This window comes from Panthera tigris, chromosome B1 (assembly GCF_018350195.1).
Source record: "Panthera tigris isolate Pti1 chromosome B1, P.tigris_Pti1_mat1.1, whole genome shotgun sequence".
NCBI classification, from domain to species: domain Eukaryota; kingdom Metazoa; phylum Chordata; class Mammalia; order Carnivora; family Felidae; genus Panthera; species Panthera tigris.
The window spans coordinates 168266925-168291709 of record NC_056663.1 but is presented as its reverse complement, the minus strand read 5'-3'; the positions used below and the strand labels follow the sequence as shown (position 1 = coordinate 168291709).

At 38.7% G+C, this 24785-nt stretch overlaps 1 protein-coding gene across 1 annotated transcript in view; it reads left to right on the top strand.

The window, feature by feature from the left end:
- Window positions 1-24785, top strand: part of GRXCR1 (glutaredoxin and cysteine rich domain containing 1) — a 127036-nt gene that overhangs the window by 54688 nt on the left and 47563 nt on the right. The window contains exon 2 of the mRNA XM_007098916.3: window positions 13004-13246. Within this exon, the coding sequence (XP_007098978.1) occupies window positions 13004-13246 (243 nt within the window). The remainder of the gene's footprint in view (window positions 1-13003; window positions 13247-24785) is intronic.

Here is a 24785-nt window from a genome sequence, read left to right as displayed (position 1 = left end):
CCATTGGAGAGAGGAGTGGAAGAGGCTCCCTTGAGAGATGCTGCTGATGTGAATTGTGTCTGTTGAGAAGAAACAAAGAGTGAACAATGGAGAAAAGTGTGTTAAAGGCATTAGGACGGGAGAAGAGAAAGTCAGAGGCACTAAAGGACATGTCATGTTTGGTAAAAATGTTTTGCTGCATGTGGAAAACTTGGCACAAAGTTGGAATTTATAAATATTAGTCAGGTAAATAATCAGTGCATGGCAATGAGTGCTTTGGGAGACAAAGGTAGGGGAGAAAGTAAGAAAGAGCCACACCACAAAGGGCTTTATAGTATTTGACCTTCATTCTGAAAGCTGTGGGAAGCAAATGTTTATTATTATTTTATGTAAAGAAATGACACGATCAGATTCTTACATGCACTCTGGAGAATGGATAGAAAGGGTCTACTCTAGGGGTGTGGATTCAACTGGAATCCATACCCCTAAAGTAGACAGGCTATAATGTCGGTGAGAAATTGTACGAAACCTGAGTTAAATCTGTAGAAGTGCAGACAGAGAGAAGGAGACAGGCATGAAACATACAAAGAAAGAATTGATAGGACTGCTTCATTTGTAGAGTATGGGGTTGGTGATACGGGAAATCTCTGGAGGAACCAGGACTGTTCCCAGATTTTAAGCAACTGGTTTTAGGTATAGTGGCAATGAAGAGGTTAGCTTCAGGCATTCTGAATTCTAGTGTAGAGGGTATATCCAAGTGGAAATGTTACATAGGTAGCTGGATATCTAATCTGGATTGCTGGAGTGGAGTCTGAGCTGAGGATATACCCCTGAGAGTTCATCAGCCTTCAATTAGCTATTGAAACTTGGATGAGATCATCCAGAGAGAAGGAGGTGTACCAAGCTGAGAGCCCAGGGGAACCAGAATTCTTAGAGGAAGGAGGAGCTCTAGCGAAACACAAAGAAGGAACAGCCAGACATGTAAGAGAAAATCTAGGAGAGGTGGTGTTACATATGCCAACGAGAAAAGATTTTTATGATTATGTGCTTTGAGAAAAATTGCAATCTCTCTGTGACTTTTTTATTTTGTCGGTGAAAATGGAATAATCATATCTGTTGGCATTGTATGTTGTGAGGATTTTAGTGACAATAAATGGATTCATTTACATGATGCCTGTAACATAAAAAATCATCAATGGATATTTTCTTGTTTCCAGTATTGATCAGGTTACTAATAAAATTATTCACAATGAAATTTTCCACTTAATGGGACTTAGTATTTCGTTCAATAATTTAGTCATATTTCTTTCCTAATAACTGAATCTCCAAAATTCAATAATCAGCTCGAGTCAGGAGCTCTGGTATTAAAGCAAGCAGTGTCTGCTGAAAAACATTTCCAGAAATTATTTTCTTCCTTCCGATAATACTGTGATTAATCTTATTTAAAAACACCTGCATTTCTTATTTGAATATGCAATCAATATCAAGTAAACTTCCTTTACAAAATTACATTGGTCATCTCAAATAGTATGGTATATACTTGAAAAAATATATGACTTGTAAGGTTTTGAGCATTATTCTTCCTTCACATCTGCTTCTGTGGGATTCATGGGCTTCACAATTTAGTTACTTTTATTAAGGCAACCTGATTTGGGGAAATTTGAGAAGACATGGAAAAGCAACATTTTCTTGCCTTTGAAATCTTACAGTTATTTGTTTACCTCTTTGAAGCTGTGCTGAAAAATTAGTCAGTTGCTTTTGTGGAGAACACAGACAAATTCAACCTCTGGCTTTATGCGGAAATTTTAAACATTTTCATTTGTGTTTTCCTTTTCATGTAACACAAAGTACCTCCCTCATTTTGTCATGCTTAGCATCTGGTTTTTCAGAGCAATTTCTAAGGCTTGTTTGGAGGAAGCAAAGCATATTTTTAAGTAAAAGGTAGAAAAGGGAGACAAAGCACACTGGTTAGATAAGGATCAGACAAATCTTATTTTTCTTTCTTTTGAAAGTTTCTTTATTTTGAAAGAGAGAAAGCATGAGTGGGGGAGGGGCAGAGATAGAGGAAGACAGAATCCCAAGCAGGCTCCACACTGTCAGTGCAGAGCCTGATGCGGGGCTCAGACTCATGAACTGTGAGATCATGACCTGAGCTGAAACTGAGAGTTGGCTGCTTCACCAACTGAGCCACCCAGGCGCCTGACTTTTTTTGTTGTTGTTTTGTTTTTTGTTCTTGCTTCTTTTTAAATATCCTTTCCATTTCTTCAGTAGCAACTTGGAGAAAGTTCTACTCACAAGTGATTGTGTCGAAGGTCTTAGAAGAACAAGGTGTTTCATACCTACCTTACTAGAATCACCTTATTTTGTGTTTATAAAGCAAGTTGCTAAGCACAATGAGGAAGATATAGTTCAATAACCAGAAGTTTGAGCATATTCTTGATATTGCCATACCTTTGTCCAAGTTGGACTAAATGATCTCCATTTTCCTTTCTGTTTTAAGATTGTATAACTTGAAGTCCTTTATTCCTGTACCTATGATCCAGTACCTTAAAACTATCTATCTATACTAGGCAGAATAGTGGTTTCCCACCATCACCCCCATCCTGTCAAAGGTGTTTATGTCCCAATTCCTGGAAACTGTGAATATGTTACCTGACAGCAAAAAGGACTTTTCAGATGTAATTAAGTTAGAGATCTTGAGATGGGAAGATTATCTTGGATTATTGGATGGGCCCAATGTCATCACAAGGGTACTTACAATGCGGAGGCACAGGGTACCTCGATGGTTCAGTCGTTGAGCATCTGACCCTTAATTTCGGCTCAGGTCATGATCCCAGGAGCTTGCTTGAGGTTGTCTCTCCCCCTCTCCCTCTGCCCCTCTACCCTGCTTACCCTCTATCTATCTCAAAAAAAAAAAAAAAAAAAAAAAAAAGAGGCACAAAAGTCAGTGAGGAGATGTGGCAATGAAAGTAGAGACTGTTACACTATACTTTGAAGATGGAGGAAGAGACCAAGATCAAGGAATGCAGGTGACCCCTAGACCCTGGGAAGGGGAAGCTAATGGATTTTTCCCTAGAGCCTTAGTGAGAGCGTAGCCCTCCTGACACCTTGATTTATGCCCAGTCCCATTTGGAACTTCCGACTTTCAGAATTGCAAGGCAATATATTTTTGTTGTTTTAAGCCACTCACTATGTTTGTGGTAATTTTTTACAGCAGCCCTAGGAAACTAATATACTATGTATCTAAAATCCATATATATATGAAACTTTAGAATTCATAAATCCTGTATCTCTCCCTCTAATATTTTGTTCTCTATGGGATGAAATGGGATATAGATACACTCAAGCAGAGTCAGTACATGGCCAATAGCACCATGTAAAGATTTGAGTTCTATGATTTACTCAGATCAAATACTAGCTCCATCATTTGCTAGATTTCTGGCTTTAGACTTGTCACATACTTCTCTGTGTCTCAGTTTCCTCCTCTGAAAAGTTAGGATAATGATAGTGCCTCTGTTCCTTATAGAATTGAAGGACTCAATGCTCAAAAAAATACATATATCAGCTTCATGTGGCAACTTCCAAGCTTTCCATAAGTACCCTCCAGCAGTTTCTTCTCCTGTGTGCAATGTTTGGAATCTGGAGAAGAGCATACTTAGGTGAGGTTGGAATCATGACAATCAGAATAGTCAGGAAGACATAAGAGTTAAACCTGGATACCCCAGGAGGAGGCAGGAATAAGGATTTGCCTGAGGCTGGGTCCAATTTTCTCGACTTCTGAGTTTTCACTGCCTTTGTTGCTCTTGGTTTTCAATCTATTCTGGGAATTCCACAGAGACTAAGATCACTTCTCTTCATCACACTGATATTTCTGAAACCATGAAGCTGAGATGAGATGCAGGTATTATAACCTCTAAAGGAGATTCCTGTCACATCCCAACCCATTAAAAGGGATTGATCTCATTTAGCTGATTATTCAGTGTTTTTTTTTTTTTTTGATGTAGAAAACTGAGGAAGATTTTAATCTTTCATTGTTTGATTTTGATTTATTTGTGATATGTATATATTTGGGAGAACGGAAGAAAAAGGGCACCTATACCTTTAAGAAAGAGTGCCAGGTTTTTGTGAAGTAAAAAGATGAAAGGCATTAGGAAAATGGTGAAGGCACTCTACCCACTTATTATTCTGATGTTATTGTTCAACACTTTCATCTCTTCTGGTTTTGCAATGTGAATTTTTCAGAGGATGAGAGGGAAAGTTTTTTTTTTTTTTCCCCCCACTGTCTCCATTTGCAGGATGTTCCTAATTCAGTTGCTGCCTGGCTTCTCAGTGTTGTAAAGCACATCACCCGGGATTGGATGTTCCTGAATGTGATTTTGGCACTCACCTTGATGGCAGTTTTATCTGCAGAGATGAGCAGAATAACAAAGGCCAATAAATAATATTTCTGACGATGTCTGTAGAAAGCAAAATATTCATATGGGAGGAGAAGTTTGGTTTGGTAGGAAGGTGGTTTCCATTAGAGGCTTGTTCCTTTTCTCTCAACTGGATGGCTGGGCAGTGATGACAGCTGCTGTGTTTGTAAAGTATTATAATTTACAGTGTGTCTTCAGGTGCATTTTACATATGATCCTACAACTCCTTTGTCAGCTGGATTATATCTATTCCCATATTAGAGAAGAGAAAAACTGGTTCCAGAAAAGTAAACTGATTTCCCCAAGTTCTTGCAGCTACTAAGTGCCAAAGCGTTGGCTCAAGATGGGTTCCCCCCCACCACTACATGTTGCTTCCCCCCAAAAGTTGATTCAAGTAAATAAACTGTGAGTCTCAGTTTCCTCCCATATAAGGTGTGTGTACAGACTCACTAGACTGGATGCAGCATCACAAGCTCTGAATGAAAGAAGCAATGCAGGTAATGTTAATGCAAGAAATTGTCTAGATCTAAGGGAATGACATTACACGCAGCATCAGGAGACATATGCCACTAAAGAGGGTAGCTGCCACCAAGCTTCAGTTACTGTTTTTGTACAAGAATGCAAGAAAACTAATGTTGTCAGATTCTGTTTTTTGAAGAACAGACAAAAATCTATATTTTCAAGTGAAACATCCCCGTGCTTGATTAATACAAAGTTGGCAGAATTGAGACATTTTTCTAAGGTCTCTGTGGCGGAGGAGTGGGGCACCTTCATTTTCATTAACTCAGATGTGCTATGAAATCAACATTGTTTCAGCTTAACTTTCTGGAAAAATACATTTTTGTTTGTTTGGTATGAAGGATTCATTAGGTTCATTGACTTTTCAGTTAATGTCTAGGCCAACTCAATAATTGATTTGGACAAGTAGATAATTCCTGAGGTAATAACTGAAATTCATTAACTTATATGGTCTTAGAGCGTTACAAAAACAGAAAACACACTCTTCAGAAATCTTTGCATGCAAAGATTGTGCCCATGCATTTCTTTCATGCCACCAAGGGGACACCCAGAGTTAGAAAGGAGGGATTTTTATGGCATCTGATGTATATGCTCTGCTTTGTTGTTTTCACTCTTAGAATTGATGGTGCATCCAAACAAATGTAACTGGAAATTTAACTCATTAAAAAGATTTAATTTTAGATCATTGTGTAAATATGAGGTTTAACTTTGCCATTCAGGCTTATGAGGCTGATGACATGTGAATTTGGACTTGGTGTTCCATGAAAGGGAGGTATGCGCAAAGTGACCTCCAAACGCTGAAGGAGATGGGAGACTGAAGAAAAAGGCAGATAAGTCCAACTTGATAAGAAATGGCTTATTAAGGGGATTTATGGACAGCAGTCTTGGGCTTCTGCCCAAGATGAGGAGATGTCCACAACCCCACTTCCTGTAAGACCTGCTTTTGTCTCCTAGAGGCTGGGAGTACTGATGAGGAACAACTGGGGGGAAATGTTTGAGAATAGTTGTGGGTCATAGTCATAGCTCCAGGGCAGATCAAGAACACTATGCCTCAAGGGTGTACTTAAGGGTTATTATGTGTGTGATTAAATAAAAAGAAAGAATGTGGAGGGGGGGATGCTGTGCTCAAGGCTTCAGGTCTCTGAGTGGTTATCATGGCGGAATTGTCCAAGATGAAATTAGTCTGATTCACATAGTTGGTTATAATGATGGGGGTGATAGTGCTGTTGGTGGTGTGTGTCAATAACGTTTTATAATAATGGTAATACTAATAACAAAAGGTAACATTTATTGAGTGTTTATTATGCATCAGGATTCATGCCAAGGGCTTTCCTATTCAGTAAATCATTGAATCCGAAAACATCCTCATGAAGGAGGCATTTGTGTCCCTATTTTATAGATAAGAAAAACTCAAATTTGAAGAGATTAAATAACTGTCCAAGAATGTACAGTTTTTAAGAGGCAAATTCAAACTAAGTTCTAATTAAATGTGTGGGAAAGAGGCCAGAAGGTACTTATTGAGCATCTACGACGTACCGGGTCATATTTTTGGTTCTTAATTCTTGTAAACAAAACTACAAAACTTAGTTCCTGCTTTGGCAGGGTAGTATTTTATTTGGGGGGAACAGACAGCAAATCAATAACCAAACACAAGGTAATGTCTAGCAGTGCTAGGTAGTATAAAGGAAAGAATTGGGTATGAAGGTAGAGGGCCCATTTTCCATATGATGATGGGTGAAGGTCTGTGTAAAGCAATGACATCCAGCCAGAGATAGCAGAATGAAGTGGAGGGATGAGTGAGGGGAATTTCTAGGACTGTCCCTATGACAGTTCGTCCATGGTATATTTCATCACTCAGTTCTAGAACAGTATGGCCCATTGGTTGGGTGTATTTAAGAGGGGTGTATAGTATCTTCCTGTGGCAAAAGCAAGGACTTAGGAGGCAGACCCAGGTTAAAATTTTGGTTCTGTTCCTTTTTTCCTGAGGTATTTGGGCACCTTAAGTTTATTCTAAGCTTTAGTTTCCTTATTTGTAAAGCTTGAATTATAATCCTTATCTCTTGATAAATGAAAGTTCTACATGTAAAGTCCCAAGAACTACATATCTATGCAGTCATACAGTAACTCATAATTATTATAATTATTTTTATAATCTGTGTCTTATAAAGGGACACAGAGAAGTTCCCTGGGGGGTGCATCTCAGAACATGCATATAGCTATAGGGATTTACAGAATAGCATGGAGAGGGAGGGGGAGAGAGAGAGACAGAGACAGAGAGAGAGAGAAAGAAAGAGATATAAAATTCTCATCCTTTACAAAGGCCCACAGCCCTGCTTCCACAGGCAAGCACCTGCTCTTTAAAATGGCAGTTCCAGGGGGCACCTGGGTGACTCAGTTGCTTAAACATCTGACTCTTCATCTCAGCTCAGGTCATGATCTTGGGGTTGTGAGTTCGAGCACTGCATTGCAGTGCTCTGTGCTGGGCATGAAGCATACTTAAAAAATAAACAAATAAAAATAAATAAATAAATAAATAAATATATAAATAAATAAATAAAACAGTGTTTCCTGGAGCCAGTTTCGCCCATTGCCTGCTAATCAAAAAGTCTGTCTGAGTCTAGTCCCAGTTTACCCTCTGACATGCTGTGTGGCTCTAAACTAATCATTTCACCTCTTTGTTCTCAGGTAGAGGAGGAAAGATCTCTACACCTTCCCCATCTCCAAGGAATATCTTCAGACTGAAACAAGAAAGTTTAAAATGCCCCTCTTGTGATGTTACTTCCTGTTACATGTGTGAACATAATTTAGGAAAGAGTTAAACCTCTTTAAATCACAAACATTTCTCACAGGTGATGAATTAGGTCTATAGCCATCTGTGTTTGGGCAACAGCTTTATCCTGGGGAGATAGTAATAAAACCAGAGGATCATTTGGTGGTTCATCTTGGCTCAGTGGAAACACGTGGATTTTGGAAAGATGTGCATCTGGTTCCAGTTTTCTAAATTACTGAATTTTGATTCTGTCACCCTGTTTAGGACACTTATCCTCTCTGAGCCTAGCTTTCTCAGTCTACAAATAAAGCAGGCAATAACAAAGTGTAAGCGATTGTAAGGATTAAATGAATGTAAAGTTCTAGCATTCTATCTGCCATTGATGTTTTAAAATGTTACTTTTGGTTTTGGTTTTTATTTTTGTTTAAGACCTGAATTCCTGGAGGTGTCTGGGGGCCCCTATTTCAGGAGGCCTTTTTAAACCATTGCCAGGCTGGACAGACAAAGGGTCAAATGGAAATAACCCACTGGATTTCCTCCAGCCGGAGGAGCTGGGTCTGCTCCAGGGATCCTCTGTCAGGGAGCGGTGGGGACTAATTCTTGGCCTGAATTCCAGTGGCAGCTCCTGTGGGCATGGGGGCTTCAGTGGGCATGGGGGCTCCAGAATTGCCCCAAGATGATGAAGTAACTGGAATACTACAATTTCACAGTGGCTCTTGCAAGGCAGGTGCAGGTTGAGGACATAAATTGGCTATTGCGTAACCTTTATGTCTTGTGCGTAGCAATTTCCGTCCCTTGCCAACGTATCTGCATTTGCTGCAGGCTCTGGTGAGGCTTCAGGTCACTCCTAAGATTCATCTGTTTAATCAGTGGAAGGGAAGAAGTGGCCTGCCTTTATGAATATCTAGGTCGGCTCTCTCAAAACAAGCAGGCTGCAAATCCCAATGGCTTCTCAGCACTGTCTCAGATGCATCCATCCTTCATTACGCTATTCCCATGGTAACCCCTAGGAAGGGAGAAGAAGGACAGTAACCACTGAGTGGCTATTTTTAGATTTCTGGCCAGATGCTTTGACAAATCTGTTGAGGGACAGAAAACGACACAAATGTAGAAGAGGATTTTTTTTTTTTTTTTTTTTTTTTTGCCAAAGACAATATCATTTAAATTCATCTTATAAAACTGGAAAAGACTTTGGGAAATCATTCAACCTACTTCTACCTCTAGGAAGATCTACTTCCAAATCATACCCCCAAAAATTGTTCAATAAGGTCTTTTTAGAACACTTTCCTTAATAGCTTATTCCAATAGATAACCAAATTTCCTACCCTCATTTTATCCCATATTCAGTCTCAGTTCTCAGACCAAGGGAGTTGGGAATAAGACTGAGTATGATTGCTCCAGTTGTGGGCTACACAGCCCTGAAGGAATCATTCATTTAGACCCTGCTATACACATTCTGTGCAACTATCTGCACTCGCCCTGCTGCACTTACTTTTTTTTAATGTAAATTCCTCCCTTCCTCCTTAAAAACCTTCAGGAATTTCCCATTGCTCTGAGGTTGAAGCTCACAGATCTTTAAGGTGGTCATAAAGGTACAACATGATACAGATCCTGCATACCTGTCCAGAATCATCAGTACTACTGTAGTTCTCTTTCTTTGTGTTTTGGCAAAAGACTTTCTTTTTTTTTTTTTTTTTTTTTTTTTTTTAATTTTTAATGTTTATTTATCTTTGAGTGAGAGAAGGAGAGATAGAGCACAAGCTGGGGAGGGGGAGAGGGAGACAAAGAATCCAAAGCAGGCTCCAGGCTCAGAGCTGTCAACACAGAGCCCGACGCAGGGCTTGAACTCACGAACCCTGAGATCATGACCTGAGCTGAAGTCAGACGCCTAACCAACCGAGTAGCCCAGGTTTCCCAAAAGACCTTCTTTCAGAGTCTCAAACATGCCGTCTTCCTCCCATCTCAAGGTCTTTGCACTTACCTATAATACTTTACCCCATGCTTTCTTACCTACTTAATTTCTCTAACTCCTTCTTGTCCTTCAGAGCAGAGCTCAAATATCAGAAAACACTTTCTCAAACTCTGAAACAAGAAAAGGCACACCTTCAGTAGCCTCTGATAACAACTTGTGCATTTCCTTTCCAACACTTAACAGTTTGTGAATCTATATTTATTTATGTAAATAAAAAAAAACTATGAGCTTCAGGTTGTTAGGGAACAATATTGTTTGTTTACCATTATATATCTAGTACCTTAGCACCATGTTTGGCAAATAAATGATTCTAGTAACTGAATGAATGACTAGCGGTTATTTTAAAGGGACATAAACTCAGTTTCTCTGTCAGGTCAAGCTGTCAGTGTGATTGCAGTGGGGATCCTTAAAATGTAATATGAATCCAAATTCCCCAGAGAACTTGTTAAAATGCAGATTCTGACTCAGCAGATCTAGGGTGAAGCCTTTTTTCTGCATTTCCAACTGGTATCTAACTAGTAGAACTTGGTTGCACATTGGAATCACCTTCAGAGCTCTAAAAAAAAATCACAATTCTGAGATTTTCACTCTTGGTGATTCGGATTTAATTATTATGTACTTGGCCTGGGCTTTGGGCATTTTTAAAAACTCCCCAATTTATTCTAATATCCAACACATTTGGAGATCCATTGATTGCAGGTGAAGCTCATTCTCAACGGGAGGTAAAGTGATATCTTTGTTTCCTTTTACATTAAACAGCATCCAACATGGCCACTAATAGGGGTCCATCTTATTACTACTTTTTAAATGCGTGTCCCTTAGAGACACACAGAGACACACAGAGAAGTGGTACAAGCAAAGAGAATCCTATGTGAGCTGGTTACTGTGACAGCAGAATGGTCCGATCTTAAACTCTCCCACCTCTACTCATGGGGAAAATGTATGTCTTCTCAAATATTTCAAAAGTTAAGTGTAGCTACTGAAAAAAGTGGAACATGTTGGTGGAATCAAATGTGGATCTAGCAGCCTTGCAGCCTGAGGAACAATGCATACTTACGCACATAATGTCATCAGAGAAAAGGGACCCTGAGTGCAATTCCAGGAGCTGCAGTATTTGTCGTGAGTTTCTTGATTCCCTACTTGCCCATAACCATGAACATGAAGATAAAACCAATGCTTCTTCATCTAGAGCATAGTAACAATCCCCCTTTCTTGTCATTAACTCCACTCATTTTTTTCCCACTGATTCATTCTTGTTTGTGTTTTTAATCTTACAAATCCCACAATGTGGAGTGTAATACTGTGTAACTGAGCACAGTAGTACATGTCAAGCCCTACACTAGTTGTTTTCATTTTCTTGGTTAGTCTCCTCAGCAAACCTGCTAGGTAGATCACATTTGACAGTTGACAAAACTTACTAGTTTGAGGCTTACTAGTTCATTAGCTTCTCCAAAACACAAAGATGGCCAGTGGCAGAGTCTAGATGTATCTAATGTTTCTCTACTCCAGTATTAATTAACAGTGTATAGGCCAAATTCAGCCTTCAAATATTGTGGTCCACATGGTCTGAATACATTTTTAATGAGGGTCTGGCATTTGGAAAGAATAAAATTTTCCATAAAACGCCAGATTTTGGGGTACCTGGGTGGCTCAGTCGGTTAAGTGTCCAACTCTTGATTTCAGCTCAGGTCATGATCTCATGGTTCATGGGATCAAGCCCTGCATCTGCCTCTGTGCTGACAGTGTGAAGCCTGCTTGGGATTTTCTCTCTCCCTCTCTTTCTGCCCCTCCCCTGCTCATGCTCTCTCTGTCTCTCTTAAATAAATAAATAAATAAATAACCTAAAAAAATCAGATTTCAAGATTATATTTAAAATAATCATGTCATAAATAAATAAATTAATTAATTAATTAATTAAACAATCATGTCTGACAACAGTGAGTAACGTGCCTGGCAGCCTGAAGCTTGCCTAAAGCTGAGTGACATTTTTTATCTTCCAGATGACTTTTTACCTCTCACTAATATCTCTTTTATTTCTGGTCTGGCCCAGCATTTATGACACCTGTTTGGTCCCCCCAAGTCTCTGGGTTTTCAGCTTAGCGCGTAAACTCTATTGAGGGAAGCAGTGATTCTTTCATCCCTGATATATTGTGTCATCAGGAAAAAATGTCCTCTTTCTTGGTGAGGTGGACATCATTGCCTTGCCATCTTAATGACTTTAGACCTTTTTAGGACTATGTGTACATTCACCTCCGATGCACTGTTCTGACTTCTTTGAATACAAAGTGGTGGAGCTTAGTATCCTACCTTCTGATTCTAGCATTTAGTTGTCTGGACTGGTTTCCAATCAAAGTTTTGCCTTAACAGGGGTTTGTAAGTTGCGTCCTTGTGTTTCAACGACCGTGGCCCAATGAAAACTCACGTATCCCTTGGTCTCATGGTATAGTTGTATTTCGTTTAATCTCCCTCAAGGAAGACTGTGACAAGGAAGAAGAGGATCTTTCCTAATGTTGTCAGGGCCTATGTTGTGTGGCCCTAGCAGTACTGGGCAGGTTTTCTCAGGAATGCAGTCACTGTCTTCAGATGTAGCAGGAAATATAGAAGACAAGATTCACACACAGAGAATCGTCTTGCTTGTGAGAGTTGCTTGCCTCTGTTGTAGTGTACCTGTTTCCTTCCTTCCTTTCCATGCCTGGCTCTGACCCACTGGCCACTATGGTGTTGGTTTCTATGCACTCCCTCTGGGTCACTGCAGAGCTTTCCCGCTGCACATTGGAGCTCTGTTGCTCAACAGAGTGCATGCACATTTGCTGTGCCACTTAAACCTCAGAACAATCCTATGATATACATCTTGTTATTTCCAGGAAATAGTGGCCCGAAGACCATAAACTTTGTTAAATTGATAAGTGGGAGGATTTTCAAATGGTGAAATACTAACCTTGACTGTTCTGTCACATTTTTTACTTTGGGTTTAAGAGGCAGATCTAGTAATTGAAAAATGTCTACAAAACACAAGAGAGATCATTCAATCATTCCTTATCTTACCACACGGTATGCCATGTGAGACATCATCAATTGAAGATATACCATTATTTGATTTGCCACTGAGAACAAAAAAAAAAACACTGTGAATTAAATTATGCCATTTAAATTATGTTGATTGTTATCCACTTTTTAATTACAGATTTTCTAACATAAAAACATGTCTTAGAATTGACAAATATGGCACTTCAACTTTACTGCATACTTTTAATGTATAACACACTGAAATGCTAATTGTCTTAAAATAATAAGATGTAAGAAAGTAAATGCAAATATTGACACTATACTACAATGTTTTTTCTTCAGCAACCATCAACTGACCTAGAATTTGACCGTGTAGTGATTTATACCACTTGCCTTCGTGTTGTACGAACAACCTTTGAAAGATGTGAACTGGTTAGAAAGATCTTCCAAAACCATCGAGTAAAATTTGAAGAGAAAAACATAGCTTTGAACGGTGACTATGGAAAAGAGCTAGATGAGCGATGCCGGCGTGTTTCTGAAGCTCCTTCCCTCCCTGTCGTGTTCATCGATGGCCATTACCTGGGGGTAAGTACTCCGCAAAGGAAAATCTTCTTTTTTATTGAACCCCACCAGCATTGTTAGAAATCTATAAGCCTATGACAAGGCAACTTGCAACATAACTCCTGGGACATTTGCTATTTTTTTGGAGTTCAAACCAAAGGAATTGAAGCACTTATTTCTGTCCCAAGTGATGTGTTGCTAACAGTGTTCATCCCTACAGAAGCATGGTGAGATAAAATCAGCATTAAATTGCCTTTTTGAATAGGAATACATTTTTTAAATGTTCAGTTGACTTGAGTTTTGCATTATGAAGCTTGACATGTGAGATAAAAACTATTTTTTATTGCACACAAGAAAAACAGAATATTTATAAAGATGTACATTTGTGAATTCTCTTATACCCCATTATCGAACACTCAGTTTCCTACCTAATGAAACTGAGATGGTGGTCCTGAAACAAAATCAATAAGAAATGGGGCCTGGAGCCAGAATTTTATCTGCTTGTTGTTTAAAATTATTCTGAATTTTGGTAATTTGTCAGCGTGAGACACAAATTTAGGCTTACAGGAAGAAGAGAAAACTCCCAGAGAAGCCAGGAAACATGACTGCTTCATTTTTCTTTGAATAATACTGTTAGCGTTAATTAACCCCCATCGATCTAAGAGCACGCACAATCGCACAGTCATTAAGAAGCCCGAGAAGAGAGCTCTGGACAGTGCACTTTAGAAAGAGTAAGAACAAAGAGCCAAGGGACACCAGTGGTTGAGGGAGTGGGACTGACTCCCCCCAGATCACTTATCAGGGAACAAAGAGCTGCTGTCAAAAGGCAGATGGATATTTGGATCTTGGCTTTGTTTCGCATCTGGTCTTAACCCTCAGCTTTCAGGGAAGGTTAGAAAAAATCCAGAGCAGGAAATGCTCATGTTTTGTTACAGGGAAACTGTTCTGATATTCTGTCTAGAGCCATCACTGTTAGAGACAGCCTGTCATCTTATGGAAAGATAAATGCAGTGAAGCCATGATTCCTGGGTATGACTTCTGCAATCCTACTTTTAACCTGAGCTGGACACAGACTACATTCTGAGGCAGAGGACTTTTGATTTGATGCATTGAGCCTCTTTTATCATATTTCAACATGTACCCTTAGGTCCCAGAAAGCTACAACAATGGCAGTCATGAGTGATAAATTAATAATAATAGTAGTAATAAAGATACTATACTGCACTCTCAGCTTTACACATTCATCTCATCGAATCCCCAGGATAGCCTTAGAGAACAACTCTGCTCTACTGGTTGAGAAGCAAGACAGCCTTGTTTCAAATTCATGCTCCAACACTTCTATGTGACTCTGGGCAATTTAGAAATCACTCTGTGCCTGGGTTTTCTCATTTGTAAAAGGAGAAGTGTAATAGAACCTTTCTCACAGACTAATTGTGAGAATTTTACCATATGTAATATATACAAATGCTCAATTCTTGTGCCTGGAACAAAGTATGTTTTTAATAAATAGTAACAACTTTATCCTTATTTTGCAAAAGAGAACATTAATTATTTTGCTTCAAGTCACAAAGCCAGTCAAGTGACAGGGCCAGGACTCAAAGTTAGGTCTGCCAGACTCCTCAAACCCCAGCTTTTTTGGCACATCACCTCAAGGAAGGGATCTTTGATACTTTGTTTGCTGATGCAGTCTTAATACCTAGAAAAGGGTTTTGGCACAAAGTGCTCAGAAATGTATGTTGAATGAGTGTATGATGCTCTGTTGTCCTTTCATATTCTTTCCTTCTCTCTCTATGACATTCTCCTACCATGGAAGGATATGATAAACTCACCCACAGCAGGGGGAAAAAATCACTGATAAGGGTTTTGGTCATTTGCCTTTTAACCCTAGAAAAATTCTGATGATGGTAGAAGATATTTCCCTTTGTGGAATTTTGGTTTCTGTGATCTACCCAATTAAACATAGTGGGTGACTGCCTCCTTATACAGGTGGAGGGTTGGCTTTACCTGATGCACTGCTTTTGACCATACTTATCTTCTTCCTACTTCTAAGATGATCTAACAGGAAGTAATGCTATTTTTCTTTCCATTTGATGGACAGAGGGATAGTGTGACAGACAAGAGAGGTGGGGTACAGATTTTTTCTCAATTGCTTTTTTCTGTGATTACTTTATTAATACAGTGTCCTAGAGAAGGAAAGATCACAGAGGTGCTACCTTATTGCTTCTGCAATTTGAAGCTAATGCCCCAAATCTGGAAAGAGACCAGAGACGGATTTCTTTTTCCTCTTCATTTTTTTCTTATAAAAGGAGATTTACTTCTAAATCTATAATTTAAATGGAGGCAAACACCCCAGAAAACAACTTCTACAACAAACTCCCCTCCTACTACAAAAACCCCTTTATTTAAATTCCAGTGTGCAGTTGTAAATGGAACACAGTGCTGGAACTGGAGACAGAGACTTTTCCCTGCAGAGTTCATTCATCTGAAATGGAAGGATGCCCTCTGCTGGGTTTTGGCACATGGTGAAGCATGATTCCTAGGGAGGAAAAGAAGCTGATGTTGGTAGTTTCCTTAACATCTGTGATGTTTTAAACGGTCACACGAAACCATTTGATTTAGCTTAAATTTAGATGAGTGAGAAAAATCAAGATGTATGAATCATCTGTGCAATACAACTGTTTGAAAGGAGGGAGAGAGAGAAATTGAGAGGGGCAGAGAATGAAGTTGACAGAACAGAAACAGGCATATGGAGGCACACTGTGGGAGACAGTGAGATGGGGTGGAGAGAGCATGAGGCCGTTTTGCAACAGCTCCCTTATTTTCCTGCATCATTGCTGCCAGACCCAGGGATGGGTCTCCGCTGCAAGGACCTTAACAGAGTACAATGGGAAAGAGCAGAGGAATTAACAAGAATGCTCAGCTCTTTTTTCCTGATGACCCTCATTCCCAGCCAGACTTCTATGTAAAGATGGAAGCAATGAAACAGTCAAGGGAAAGAAATTACTTTAGAAAACAAATCTTCACTGTCCTGGCATGCTCCATCGGGGGAGGGAGGGTCAAGGAGCTAGTTGGGGGCTGGGAGGGGTGGAGGGTGGGGAAGCAAGTTCAGCTTGAAACTTTTAAAGCAATAATCTTGTTGATTTGGCATCAGGAGATCTTTACACAAAAAAAATTGTGTTCCTGAAGTTTGGACATAAGTTATCTTAGAAATTCTAGTAGGAAATAGGTTAGAAATAGTGTGTTGATTCTGGACCAACCATAAAACTTTTACAGTAGAAATCTATAAAACCCACATTGGAACTGAGCTATAAAACATAGAATGAATCAGAGTGGGGACTCTGGTAATGAAGAGGAGTAGAAGAGCTGTTGATCTATGCAGGTCTCTTAAACTAGCTGATATTGAGCTGTGACTGCTTGATAATTCAGTATCCATTGAAAGTGCTATTTTATTCAGTTCAAGAATGAAGGAATTGTTACCAAGCATAGGTAGTTTATAGACTAGAAATATAGACTCTAAGCCAGCTTTCAGAGAGAACTTGTATAACTTCTCTGCAGAAATGGGCCACCAAAGAAGCCTGTGCCACAATTAGGAAGGTGCTGGCTCCAGAAATGCCTCTGGATTGGGTCCTCTCCAGCAAAACAGATGATTTGTTCTCTGCCCCTTTTCCTACATAATTCTGTTCCTAAGTAAAGTCTCCAGTGAATGAGTATATCTGTGGTTACTGAATCAGTCACATATGAAAACAACAGAGGACAATGGGAAATGTGGCTTTTAGGTTTCTAGCCTTTACAGTACAGGAAGACACTTTAGAAGGAGACTGGATTGGTTACGAGTGAGCCGAACCACAGTATCTGCCAGATGCACTGTTTTGTTTGTTTTAATCAGATTATTGAGGTACAATTTACATATAATAAACTGTATTCATTTAAATTATAATTTGATGGGTTTGGGAAGATATTTACACCCGTGAATCTATTAATACATTTGAAGTACAGAGCATTTCCACCCCCACACCCCCAAATATTCGTCATGCCAATTGACAGTCAGTCCCTTTCTCCAACCCCTGTCCCTTGGTGACCATTAATCTTTCTGTCAATATAGTTTTCTATTCTTCTAATGTCTTTATCTGGTTTTGGTGTCAGGGTGATGATGACCTCATCAGGTGAGTTTGGTAGTGCTCTAACTTGTGCAACTTTAATTTCTGTTTCTCTTTATTCTTTGGTGTAGAGTATTAAATCATTCAGCATCACTTTGCTTTTATGTGAAGGGCTTCTTATACACTATTATTGTAGTGTGGGTCTGCTGTAGATGAATTCTTTCAGCATTTTTATGTCTGAAAAAATTCCATCTTTGGTTCTTACAAGATATCTTTGCTGGATATAGAATTCTAAGGTTGAAAGGATTTTTTTTTTCTTTTAGTACTTAAGAGACATTGCTCCTCTATCTTCCATTTGCATTACTTCTGATAAAACATATGATGTCATCCTTATCTTTGTTCCTCTGTATGTGTGTCTTCTCCTTCCCCTTGCTGCTTTTAAGATTTTTCTTTTAATCACTTGATTTCAGAAACTTGATTATGATATATCTTGGTATAGCTTTCTTCATGTTTCTTTTGCTTAGGGTTCATTGACATTCTTGGATGTATAGTTTTTTCTTTTAATCTAATTTGGAACAGTTTCAGCCATTCTTTTTTCTTTTTCTTTTTCTTTTAATATGAAATTTATTGTCAAATTGGTTTCCGTACAACATCCAGTGCTCATCCCAACAGGTGCCCTCCTCAATACCCATCACCCACCCTGCCCTCCCTCCCACCCCCCATCAACCCTCAGATTGTTCTCAGTTTTTAAGAGTCTTTTATGGTTTGGCTCACTCCCTCTCTAACTTTTTTTTTTCTTTCCCTTCCCCCATGGTCTTCTGTTAAGTTTCTCAGGGCCACATAAGAGTGAAAACAGATGGTATCTGTCTTTCTCTGTATGACTTATTTCACTTAGCATCACACTCCAGTTCCATCCACGTTGCTACAAAAGGGCATATTTCATTATTTCTCATTGCCATGTAGTATTCCATTGTGTATATAAACCACAATTTCTTTATCCATTCATCAGTTGATGGACATTTAGGCTCTTTCCATAATTTGACTATTGTTGAAAGTGCTGCCATAAATATTGGGGTGCAAGTGCCCCTATGCATCAGCACTTCTGTACCCCTTGGGTAAAGTCCTAGCAATGCTATTGCTGGGTCATAGGGTAGATCTGTTTTTAATTTTCTGAGGAACCTCCACACTGTTTTCCAGAGTGGCTGTACCAGTTTGCATTCCCACCAACAGTGCAAGAGGGTTCCCATTTCTCCACATCCTCGTCAGCATCTGTAGTTTCCTGATTTGTTCATTTTGGCCACTCTGACTGGCGTGAGGTGATATATGAGTGTGGTTTTGATTTGTATTGGCCTGATGCAGAGTGACGTTGAGCATCTTTTCATGTGCCTGTTGGCCATCTGGATGTCTTCTTTAGAGAAGTGTCTATTCATGTTTTCTGCCCATTTCTTCACTGGATTATTTGTTTTTCGGGTGTGGAGTTTGGTGAGTTCTTTATAGATTTTGGATACTAGCCCTTTGTCCGATATGTCATTTGCAAATATCTTTTCCCATTCTGTTGGTTGCCTTTTAGTTTTGTTGATTGTTTCCTTTGCAGTGCAGAAGGTTTTTATCTTCATGAGGTCCCAATAGTTCATTTTTGCTTTTAATTCCCTTGCCTTTGGAGATGTGTCAAGTAAGAAATTGCTGCGGCTGAGGTCAGAGAGGTTTTTTCCTGCTTTCTCCTCTAGGGTTTTGATGGTTTCCTGTCTCACATTCAGGTCTTTATCCATTTGAGTTTATTTTTGTGAATGGTGTAAGAAAGTGTTCTAGTTTCATTCTTCTGCATGTTGTGTCCAGCTCTCCCAGCACCATTTGTTAAAGAGACTATCTTTTTTCCATTGGATATTCTTTCCTGCTTTGTCAAAGATTAGTTGGCCATACTTTTGTGGGTCCAATTCTGGAGTCTCTATTCTATTCCATTGGTCTATGTGTCTGTTTTTGTGCCAATACCATGCTGTCTTGATGATTACAACTTTGTAGTAGAGGCTAAAGTCTGGGATTATGATGCCTCCCGCTTTGGTCTTCTTCTTCAAAATTACTTTGGCTATTCGGGGTCTTTTGTGGTTCCATACAAATTTTAGGATTACTTGTTCTAGCTTCGAGAAGACTGCTGGTGCAATTTTGATTGGGATTGCATTGAATGTGTAGATAGCTTTGGGTAGTTTTGACATTTTAACAATATTTATTCTTCCAATCCATGAGCATGGAATGTTTTTCCATTTCTTTATATCTTCTTCAATTACCTTCATAACTTTCTATAGTTTTCAGCATACAGATCTTTTACATCTTTGGTTAGGTTTATTCCTAGGTATTTTATGCTTCTTGGCGCAATTGTGAATAGGATCAGTTTCTTTATTTGTCTTTCTGTTGCTTCATTGTTAGTGTATAAGAATGCAACTGATTTCTGTTTATTGATTTTGTATCCTGTGACTTTGCTGAATTCATGTATCAGTTCTAGTAGACTTTTATTTTTTCAAATATTATTTAGATCTTCCCTTCCTTCTCTTCTTTTCAGAGTCTCTACTTACATGCATATTAGGCTGCTTGAAGTTGTTCCATAGCTCACTCCTTTTCATTTTGGATAGTTTCTCTTGCTATGTCTCCCAATCTATTCCTAATCTTTTCTTGTAAAATGTCTAATCTTGTGTTAATCCTATCCAGTTTATTTTTTTTAATTTCAGGAATTATAATTTTATCTTCAGGAATTTCATTTTTAAAAAGTATATATTCCATATCTCTACTTAACATGTTCAACATATCTTCTAGCTTTTTTAACATATGGGATATAGGTATAATAACTTGTTTTAATCTCCTTGCCTGACAATTCTAGTATCTGTGTCAGTTCTGGGTTGGTTTTAATTGATTGATTTTTTTTCCACATTGGGAGTCATATATTCTACTTCTTTACCTGCCTGGTAATTTTTTTTATTGGATTCTGCATATTGTGAATCTTATCTGGTTGGGTAAAAGTATTCCTTGTTGGGATATTTTTGTATTCCTATAAATATTCTTTTTTTTAATGTTTATTTATTTTGAGGGAAAGAGAAACCAGGCAAGCAGAGGAGGGGCAGAGAGAGATGGAGAGAAAGAATTTCACACAGGCTTCACACTGTCAGCGCAGAACCTGATGCAGGGCTGGATCTCACAAACCCATGAGATCCTGACCTGAGCTGAAATCAAGAGTCAGATGCTTAACTGATTAAGCACTCAGGCGCCCCTGTATTTCTATAAATATTCTTAAACTTTTTTGCTGAGATGCAATTAAGTTACTTGGAAAAAGTTTGCTATTTGGGGTTCTGTTTTGAAGATTTTCAAGACAGAATTAGCTTTAGTCCAAAGCTAATTATTCCCTATTATGGAAGCATAATGTTGTGGGATCTTTATCTAATGTCCCACTGATTATTGGGAACAGGCATCCTTCTCAGACACTGTCCCTTTTAATCTTTTCAGGTTCTTTTGCTAGCCTTCTGTACTTGCCTTACATGCATGTGCTGATGAGTACGCTGCTGAACGCAAGCTGGCTCTCTGCACATCTTCAGAGTTCTCCACGAAGCCCTTCATTCTCTAGCACTTTGTCCTGTAAACTCTAGCCATCTTAGTCTCCTGGGCTTTTAGTTCTGTTTCCTCAACCCAGAGTGTCTACCAGGTTCTGCTTAGGTTCCCTTTTCCTGTACACAGCTTGGAAAACTGAAGAACTCACTTCATTTATTTCCTGGGTCCCAGGAAAGATGAGTGGGAGGATGAGTGGGGGGTGGGGAATGTTTGATAATTTTGGTTTCTTTATGGGAATGTGTTATGATATTAAATAAGTAGTTTCATAAACCACCAATGTAATCAACGTAAAGTTAGATGTTTTGTTAGGTTTTGAAACCATTCTATTTTAAACCTCTTGAAAATATTTCTCATATATATGAGAAGTGGTTTTTAAATGTTTGGGCCATATTCTTCTTTGAAAATCTGATGAAAGTTATAGACCTTCTCATTATACATGTACACAATCTTCTTTACAATATAAGAGCTTTCTGAGAATTTATCCCTAGGTAACTAACTTTTCAATAAAAGGAGTACTTTGGAGACGGTGCCTACTGGAGTGTATCCCACTTCTTAGTTGTCTTTGAAGATTTTACTTAGTAATGTGACCCACTTCTTCACAAGTAAGTACAATCATATCTCATGTTGATATTTTTGTATTTAATTATGTAATCAATGAATTTAGAACTTTATGTTATCTTTTTTAGAACTTTATCTTCTTCTTTTTTTTTTTGGAAGTCATCAGTATCCTTTGTGGTCATTTTCTTAATTATTAGCAATTTCATCAGAGGTCCAAATGGATGGAGAATCTTCTGAACATTTGTCTACCCCTCTTGCCTTGGATCTTCTAGACACAGTAGATGTTTAATCTTCAAGCCTCCTTCATCAAAGTCATAAATTATTTGTTCCTGGCCTGTTCCCTCCACTTCAGAAGGCACGGGGTTAGAGAAGTCTGAAATTTGAGCCTAAGTCAGGTTCTTGGATTTTAAATTAGGCAATATTTTCTTGTGTGATTGCTTCTTTGTCCTTTTTTTTTTCTACTTAATTGAGGATAGTTTTTGTTAGCAACAACAATGACAATAACAGTAAAAGCTAACTTGGATGATACACTCTGCCAAGCATTTTGCCTCCTTGTTCTCTTGTACATTGTAAAATAGTTCGGTGAATAGTACTACTATCATCTTTCCCACCCCCAGTTTCGTACCTGAAGAAAAGTAAAGCTTAGAGAATTTACGAAACAGTGTAAATACCTTCAGATCACAAGTGGCAGAGTGAGGATTCAGCTTTGGGTGTGTCTGACTCTAGAGCTTGGACCCTTTAAAATCAAGGCTGCAAAGTTCTTAACCTTCATCTCCCTGGCTTTCTTTTTTTTTTTAATTTATTTAAAAAAAATTTTTTTTTTAATGTTTATTTATTTTGAGACAGAGAGAGACAGAGCATGAACGGGGGAGGGTCAGAGAGAGAGGGAGACACAGAATGTGAAGCAGGCTCCAGGCTATGAGCTGTCAGCACAGAGCCTGATGCGGGGCTCGAACTCACAGACCGTGAGATCATGACCTGAGCCGAAGTCGGATGCTTAACCGACTGAGCCACCCAGGCGCCCCCTCCCTGGCTTTCAATTCTACTGTTTAGCAGCATAGTCACACCCTGAATTACTTCATCAGGTGGAACTTCTCCACATTCAAGATCTTAAACTTAGAAACATCCTGCTGTGGCCCCAATGTTCTGTCCTTCTGTCTATCCCCTTGTCTCTCTATTGAACTTGTTCTATCATCAGTGATATTGTGTGTCCTTTTGCCTTTTCTACTTCTCTCAGCTTATAGTCACAATTTTGGTTTCACTTGTTTCTCTCCCTTACTGTGTTCAGGAATATGGTAATACTTAGTCTGTTATCACCTGCTGGACAGGCTCTGTGGAGCTCCCAATTTTGTCCATTCCCAGTCCTACGCAACCCCCTTCATCCGTTTTTCCTCTTTTCCTCTAGTATAACCAAGGGCATTATTGGAGAATATCTAAAGTCATAGCGAAGAAGTCTCCAACGAAGTTGTATTATCAGCATTATCTAGGCTCATTGTCTAATTTTCATATCAACACTTTGTTGGTTTTCTTTTGTGACCCACATAACCAACTGCTCCAGTGTTTTCTAATTTCACCAAACAGAAGTCCCATTGCCATCTTCTGCTCTCTATCACATCCATTATTATCTTTCTCTTTTTCTAGTCTTCAAGTCTATTTGCAGCTCTAATCTTGTAGGGTATTTTAATTTTACAGATATTTTACCTAAACATTAAAAAAAAAAACTAGCATAGAATGATGCCTCATCATTAGTTACTTATTTCAGTTCTCTGCTTTTGATTAGTGACCCCACAATTTTCCCAGTCACAGAGACTCAAAATCTCGGTTTTCTTTTACTCCATCTTTCTCTTACTCATATCTGATCACTTGCCAAGGTTTACACTGTATCCATTGGGATCTTCATTTTCACATTTTGGGAGCTCCTCCCCGGAAAATAAGAGTAGCAAAGTAAAGTGGAAGCAGACATCTGGATACAAGAGTAAGTTCTTTTCCTTGCTAGTATGGGTATTGGTCCAGTTATTTGGTCAATTTCTTTAAGATGAAGATAATAAAATACCTACAACATTCGGTATTTTGAGAATTAAGTGCGATGAAGCATAAAAACTCACAGTGCCTGGAACATGGTGCACTCTAACCCTTTGCTAATATTATTAAGGCAAAAGCTTTAGAGAAAACATATACTTAGGATGTATAGGTGGGGAGAGATAGAGATAATAAAAATAATTAAGAGAAGGCTGGGTCAATAAATCATGAGAGGAGAAAAGGTGGAGTATATTCTGAGTCTATCCTCAGACATCAATGTCCAAGAGGTCTGATTCATGGGGGCAGGATGCTGCACAGCATCTGAGCTTCTGGTTAGTGGTAGTGTTTTTAATATGAAGCAAGTACTATGGTCAAATGCCATTCAGTGTCATGTGAGCTGATATGTGGGCTGTTAGAGATATTCCATCTCAGTTCATGACACTTTTCCATAAATATTAAACATAATTATTTAAATAGTGTTGGGTGCTTGGGTGGCTCAGTCAGTTAAGTGTCCAGCTCTTGGCTTCGGCTCAGGTCGTGATCTCATGGTTCATGAGTTTGAGCCCTGAATCTGGCTCTTTGATGTCAGTACAGAGTCTGCTTCAGATCCTCTGTCCCCCTCTTTCTCTGCCCCTCCCCTGCTTGCTCTCTCTCTCTCTCTCTCTCTCTCTCTCTCTCTCAAAAATAAACATTTAAAATAAATAAACAAAGTTATATTTATTCATTTTGGTACTAGGTAGGTTATTAATATTTTCACTAACAATGCTATCTACAACATATTACTGAGAGTTTATGAGATTAAAAAATTATTAGCAACACACCTATTTTTTCTTAAGATGAAACATACCAGTTACTTATAAGATACTCTACACTATTATTTCCTTACAATATGACAATGATTTTCTCTCTCTTTTTAATAGTAAATACAGTTTTACCTTATTCAACTCAGAAAACATTTTTTATGTGAAAATGTCAAAAAGTGACATCTGATTTGTTCTTTATTATTAGAACAAAGCTAATCCATTTAAACGTGTGTCCAAGTAAGAGGCAGAAGGCTGAAGGAATTAATTTCTTAGATTCTTCTGTTAGCACCTCTTCTCTCTCATATCCTCTCAGATCAAGACCAAGTTGGAAGACTGGTGGGGCTACCAACAAGATGAGGTTGCCAAAGATTTGCTTTATTAGGTTTTGAAAAGACAAACGTAGAGAGATGCATGCAGATGTTTCATACGGAAACATAGAACCTTGGATTAAGAAGGTCGGTTTGGATGTCAGCTTCTCAAGTGTTTCTCTCAGTA